The 7,640-nt window shown below is 29.8% G+C and overlaps 1 protein-coding gene across 7 annotated transcripts in view; it reads left to right on the top strand.

Annotated features, from left to right (window-relative positions):
- The window catches only part of LOC106465610 (ubiquitin-like domain-containing CTD phosphatase 1), a 53,102-nt gene that overhangs the window by 32,022 nt on the left and 13,440 nt on the right, over window positions 1-7,640 (top strand). For all 7 annotated transcript variants that reach the window (XM_022393541.1, XM_022393542.1, XM_022393537.1 and 4 more), the window contains one exon: window positions 7,078-7,191. In XM_022393541.1, the coding sequence (XP_022249249.1) occupies window positions 7,078-7,191 (114 nt within the window). The remainder of the gene's footprint in view (window positions 1-7,077; window positions 7,192-7,640) is intronic.

Here is a 7,640-nt window from a genome sequence, read left to right as displayed (position 1 = left end):
TTTGTTTCTATGTATATATATATATATATATATATATATCACAATATATTTATCATTAAATACATGTATTTTTGCTTTAATTTTGTAATTGGTGTCTTGCCTCAGATTGAATGACAATTGATTGTGCCATAAGGCTGGTACTTTTCTGAGAATATGGAAACATATATAATAAGATCAGTGCACTGTTGGATAGAGGTGTAATTTTGTACATCATTGCAAATCCAATGATTATGTCAAAGACAGCATATGAAAGCAAGGGTTGGTTCTGCAAATAATAATATAAAAAAACTATGTGAACAAAAAAAAGATCCTATTTGAAGTGCATTTTAACACATATCAAACTTGAGTCTTTCGGTGTTTCTAAAAAACGTTTTTGGAGAAAATACATAAATTGTATTTTTTTCCTGATGTAATACAGGCTGCCAACATTAAATTTTGAAAAATAGTAATCCTAATGGGGACAAGGAAAAAATAGCAAAAAATGTAAATGGTTCTGCTACTAATTATGTTTTATTTAATCACATACACAATTTGTACATATTGCATAATTTATACCCTCTGAGGATTATACAGTATCATTGAACTGTTTTGAGTACTCATGCCTAACTTCTGCTGACTATAAATATTTCTTTGTTGGAGTCATTGGGAATAAAGCAGAACCACATTTTCCCACAATTTTCCTCTCAAAAACTTATCAGTGCACCCTAGACACTTATTGCTTCCACACTTGTTTAATAGACTATTTCAAGCATTTGTAATATTGAGATGCAAGGGAGTGAATTATTTCCAGAAAAAGTATTGGTAGAAAAAAAGGTTGCTGAACAACTTACGAAATTTCACATAAAATCATAAAATAACTCAACAATTTGTAGAGGTGTAAATTTAAAAAAAAATCAGAACAATTACATCTAAATTGTACAAGTTGGCAGATCTGGTAATATAATCTTAGACTCGTCAACCCCACCCCCCAAAGTCTTGGATTAGTTTTTGCTTTCTTTACAATGAAAAAAAAAAGATTTGATATTAACATTGTTGACAAAATCTCACAACAAGTAAATTTTTCCTTTTAATTTTAGAATAAATATTGTAAAACAAATGGCATCATTTTCCATAACAATTCTAAAGGATTAAAATCACTTGTTTTGTAGGTGTTATTGCAAAACTGAACTGTGGAATTGCCTGATTGGAAGACTCATGTAGAAGAATGGATGTGGATCCCCCGTCAACTTCTGTTGGAACTACTTCAAACCTGAAACGATCCAACAGTGCACCTATGATAAACATTCTTGATAACAACACACCATCATTCAGGTACTTTGTAGTTTTCATGATTTAAAAATATGATTCAAATTATTTGTGTGAATAGAATTTGTATTAAAAAATATCAGTATCTTGAATTTTGCTTCCTCACATATTATTAAATATTACTATTTGTGTATTATAAGCTCTAGTAGATGAAAAGTGATATTGTTGAATGTTTTTCATGCTAATTGTTTTTTACAGTAAATATGACATGATTACATTTAGCTTTTATTGATAGGGTTTATGACAGTGTAAAATGGCTTATGCTCTTAACCCTTTCAATACGGGTCACAGGTGAAAGGCCATATCATCTCGTTTGTTGACTCACATTCAAAATTTTATTGAACTACTATTTCATGAATTGATGTCAATACGTTTGGTATCAAATTGTAGATTATAATTCAAATTTTAGAACTATACATTACTCCATTTGTTAACTTAAAAGTAAATATTAAAAAACACATAAACATCAATTATTGTGTGTAACATGGTATGTTGAATGCAGCACTGGTTCAAATTAGATGTCTGTGATGTCAAAATACAAATTCTATAGTTTTGTATGAATTAGAAACTCAAATTACAGATATTCACAAGCTAGAATATAAAATAAGAGCCTCTTATCTTTTCTATTTGCTAAGATATTGCTCATTAATAAATCAAACATAGTGGCATCTCGCTCACCTCCTTCCATTTTTGGAAACGCTCCCTTATAAACACTTACTTCTATATATGACATGAATAACCAATTGGAAGCTCAGAATGACCCCTAGTGGTGTTTTAAGCCTTTTTAATATACTTAGCATCATTTCTTTCTTTGAAATCATAATTTCAGTGTGGTAGGTTGTGTCTTTAGTCTGCTCAAAATTTCATATTTTTTTAGATCCAAATACAGCTTAGTTACTACATTTGATAAATTATAGTGGAATTCTACGGTATTAATGTAGTAATTTATGATTTTTTTTAGTTATTCAAATGCATATATAAAACCTAAAAAAATATTTTGTTTTATGTCCTCCACGTGCAAAATTTTTAAAGGCTTAGCAACCTACATCAAGAAGCAACTGAATACAAAGGTCGTAACTATAAGAGATGATTGTTTGCTTTACTTTTTTATTTACTGTTCTATGTTTTAGGAAAAATAACTAAGAACTTATTTCAAAATAGCAATAATCTATATACATATATAATGTATAATAATTGAAATGTGGCTGTAAATTACAAAATACTAGTCGACTAAAACACAGCCAAGACAAGTTACTTTGTACAGACCAAAGGTCAGTTTTATGTTATTTCATACGGTAACATGAGTGCACATGAGCCACATCATTGTAACTTCTGTATTGTTAGCTAGGCATGGGTGAAAGGTCAATATGATAAATATATATAAATGTATAATGTTATGAGATTTAAGCTATTTTGTCTAAACATTTATGTTTTTGTGTTATAATTAGTGTTCATTCTAGAATGAACAAGCATAATTTATGTTTATTTTCTCATTTTTTATGGTGTTTGGGAGATTGGTCAGATTTATCGAATTCATGCAGAGATTAATTACTGAAAATAGCAGAAAAAAAAATGAAGTTTTTTCTAAGAAATGGTTGATAACTATCCGGACATTATAAGGATTTTGCATGTGAAATTTCAACATTTTCTGATGCATAAAAGTATTTTTAATTTTAAAATGAAAATTACTTTGCATGACAGATAGGCAAGATGTGAAAAGAAAAAAAGGCATGAGAGAAACATTGCTTTACAAACCTTAATACTTAATTAAAAAAAATAGAAATATTTTGTATATGAAAGAATTATAATGTTTACTGATAAACTTCGTTTATGAGTATTATAATCAGGTACCTGATGATGACAAAACTTTGTCGAAACGTTGTACGTTTGCTGTTATGTTAAACTTATATTAAAGTTTTTCTTCATTACCCATTCAAGCCATCTCCAGCCATTATTATTTCTTTAAATTGCACACTCCGTCCTTTGTTGGCCCCTTCTTTTGTCAATACACACCAACAAACCATAAAAATTGACACTCGATAGTAACCAGCATTAGCTTTAGGATTGCATCCATATTATTTAGAACAGACCTATATTTTAGAGACCCAACCAGATCCTTTAAGATATATGTGGTAGGTTTTCCTTTCTAAACTCAGCATTAATAACTTTCTTTATAGCAACACCATGTAATCTAGATTAACAGTTTCTTGTCATCACCCACATGCACTCAGTACAGCCGTATCAAACATCATTATTTACGCTATTTGCTTAAGCTAATATCATGTGATGCTAAACACTCTTTAATTAAAAGAATTTCAAAAAATTTAGCAAATCTATGCTTAAAACTTGGCAATGAATAATAACCATCACCTCCTATGATTCTTTTGAAAGCTTGAGCTAGAAACTGCTAATCTAGTTTACTTGTGTATCTGTATGTGCTTTCATTCTATAGTTTTGCTGCTCTAAATCATCTGTCTTTAATCCATATGACAAAAACTTAAAACAGTACACTTTTACTCATAGGTGAAGCTGCAGTAATAATTTTAGCTTGATAGCTCACATGACTTTTTTCATAGGTGTGTGCAAAACTTTTGGTCAAGAGTGAGCAGTTTTGTTGAATAACTTTGCACATGTGGCTTATATTTAGACCAAATTTGACACCTAACTGTAAGTTTTAAAGATCTATCAGTATACCAAATATGAAAAAAAATTCATAAAAGTTAAGTATGTGTTTCTGCATATGAATTTTCCATTCTTGCGGTGTAAAGAAAAATAAGAAAAAAGGAAGAAATTCAGTCAAAATTGGAGATTTTATATCTTGTATGTTTTTTACTGGATTGACTCTAGAATCCATCCACTTAAAATATGTGATAGTTTGGATTACCAAGCTATAGAAAGTGGAAAATCACTAAAATATCACTGCTGTTAATAATGCACAGTGTTTCTTGTAGATTGTTTTCACTTCACAATGCACTACCATGTGTCTTGATATGCATATTTCCAAGAAGCTACTTTAAAGTTAGTTGTGGCTTGAAAAACGTGATTGCTGATTGGTTGGATTGCTTCTGAATGAGAAAAAGTAAATATTTTGGGTTTTTCGAGTATGAAGCAAATGGTTGAAAAACAAGAATCACGAAGGTGGGCAGTTCTCATAACCAACTGTCAGTTGCACCTGTAACTAACAGAGGAGTGTATACATCTTTATAAGCAGTAAAAGTTAATATTTCAGGATTTTATACAAATTTCAAAAGTGATTGTAAGTGCTGAGATTTGAAACACATTCAATGAAAGCATGTTGATCATTATATATACAGTAAAGATAGAATTAGAAGCATTTTTCAGTAAGTTCTGATTTAAAAAAAATACATATCAGCAACAGCTTTGAAGATTCCTCTTTTTGTGAATGAAAACTTTTAAACATTTTATTTGACCTTTGATTTTAATACATTCTTTGGATTAGAAAGTGGTTTAGCTCAAAATGTGTACAATGATAGCAAAAGTCTTCGAGCTTATGGCTGAAGTGAATCATGAATTTAGGCAATGAACCTCAACAATTTGTTTGTCTCTCACCACAGTCACATAATGTTATATATTGATCATGTACTAGCTGGAAGTTCAGTCCCAATTTTTGTTTCAATCATTCTAATAAAAAATGGAAAAGAGACCATGATTTATTTTGTTTGTTTTGCGTGGAACATGTATTGATAATTTCAACCATTTCAAATTTAATGAACCTTCAAAGTACATTCTCTGTAGCCATTACAGTTTTAAAGGTTAAACTGTCAACTTTACATAATCAGAATCGGGCTGATTGTGCACTGTAATTATTGGCAATCATGATTTCCAATTGTGATGTGATCGGTAAAACAGTTATGTTTTGTTTTTATTTTGGGCTAGTGCAGTCTGCAAAGTTGGATCCAAAAGTGTGTACCCTAACATGTACAAACAATGTATGTGCAATAAGGTAGATTCTCCAAACAATTTACAAGTTTGCAATTTGTACTTGTATTTTTTTGGGAAAAGCTCAAAAGTTAAAAAAGTAGCATTCTAATTGAAAACAGTAGTCATCTTTATAAAAGTTCAAATAATCACTAATTTCCAATTTTATATATCAATTCCCTTACACTGATACTAAAAAGTTTGAATAGTGGACAAAGTGATGAAAGTCCATTACTTTGAATACACGAGCATTCATAGTGACGACGTTTGTGAATTGTACATGACTGACAAGTGCTCGTAAATTTGGGACAGTCCATTCGTAGTTTGTCGTAAGTTAAGAAATGTTTAGATCAATTTATGAGGAGTCAAACATTTAATGGCTCTTTTGATTTTAAGGGACTACATGAGCTACCTAGAGACACTTTTTACGGGTCCACTGGCATTATTGGTGGCCATTGGCTCCCGGGCCCTGCTAATTTCGAGCCCTGATTTTACTATCTTATATCTAGACTATTGAATAATCATCAATTAAAATTAATTAATATCATTAATAGAGTTAAAGATACAATTGAATAACAGATGTGGAATATATAAAATCTCTTGTAGTTGTGGTTAAGTTATACTGGACAGACAAATTGGAATTTGAAGTTTCAATTTAAAAAACACAAAAATGCTGTTGATAAGTGAAAAATTAGTGGTTCACCCTTCATGGAACATGTGTCAAACCCTTCACATAGTACTGATTGGGATAAAGTACAAATGCTTAATTCAGAAAATGAATTTAACATAAGGGAATCATTATAAATTGCTAAAAACAAAATGATTTTGAATAGAGATTTAGATCATAGTATCATGGAAGTGAATTTCTGGAAATCCATTTTGTAAATGATCTCACTGTATAATGTATACATTTTGTACATTTATTTGAGTGTATAACTGAAATTTCCTATTATACTCGCCTGTGGAAAAAATTCATACAAAGCTACTCAACAGCTATCTGCATCAGCCATCCCTACTTGTCAGTTTATTATTATAATCATAATGGTTCTTCAATTAAAAACAAGTATGCTAAATTTATAACAGAAATCGAAAATCAGTTCTAAGTTTATGTGAGTAAAACATTTTTACTCTTGCAAAACAAATAATCATAAAATGTAACATAAAATCAGTTGGTAACTCCAATGTTTTTAAAATACACAATAATTTATTGTATAAAGTTAAAAGGAAGTATGAAACTCTCTACATGTTAGGACGGAACATGCTCCACAATCTTCAGGGGTTTTTTACTTTTCAGCACTTTTTATGACCTTATACAGTTACAGAATTGTACTAGTTTTGCACACAGTAAATTAACATTAAAAAATCTATTGGTAATGTGAAGAACAAGAGCATAGTGTTAAAAAAAAGTATAAGCTTTCCACATTTTTCCACCGTTAGGACTCACCTCAGTTTTATACCCAAAATATGTATATGTGTATTTCAGCAAAAAATAAGATCAACTTTATGGATGATCCTAAAACAAGATTTGTTTTTTGTTTTTTTGGAGGGGGGGGGGGGGTCTTTTGGATAAAGTACTCTTAGCACACTAGAAAAAAATATTTACATATGACACTGAAGAGTTAATTTGTTTTTGTAATATGTGCCAAGTATGCTAGATCATATAATGTAGGGCATATAACAAATGTTAAATTTATTATTTTGGAAGTGAAATGACATTTTGATACACATCAGTGAAGAGAAAGACCAAATTATTGTACAATTTCATCCCACTTCCAAGTGTGTCATTAAAATCATTAAACCTGATATGTTTTGATACATTTCTTTCTGTTCCAGGTAAAGCCACTGGGAGTGATCTGGGGAAAATTTGAGCAGTACAACAGTAAAAACACTATCATGTTTGATGATATACGCAGAAATTTTTTGATGAACCCTCACAATGGATTAAAGGTGCTTACCTTACTATAAAGACCACAGAGTAATAACATTAACTTAACTAATGTTTTTATAAAATGTAATGTCTAATTCTTTAAGTGAGTGAATTACAAAATCTTGATTTTTACTACACTTCAAATCACTCTGTACCTCAATAAAATATAATTGAGCATGTTTTTTTTTAATCACAAAATGTTCTGATATTTCTGTTGAGTTAGCTGATAATACTCATTCGGTTAAATACAGTTAACTATTTATATAAGTTAGAATTAACAGTAATATTACTCTCCCCATATATAACAGTACTGTAACTAAACATAAAAAGATTTACTTACACGTGGTACAAATTTTAAGTAAAAAAATTTTTGAATATTTTTATAATTTGAAACAAATAATATGTGAAAAAAAATTTGTTTCAATTTACTTATCCCATATCAATGGTAAGTTAAAGACCTTAAAGGTAA

Source organism: Limulus polyphemus, unplaced genomic scaffold (assembly GCF_000517525.1).
Source record: "Limulus polyphemus unplaced genomic scaffold, Limulus_polyphemus-2.1.2 Scaffold1999, whole genome shotgun sequence".
Classification (NCBI taxonomy): domain Eukaryota; kingdom Metazoa; phylum Arthropoda; class Merostomata; order Xiphosura; family Limulidae; genus Limulus; species Limulus polyphemus.
The sequence above is the reverse complement of the archived record's forward strand: the minus strand, read 5'-3'. Positions and strand labels throughout refer to the sequence as shown.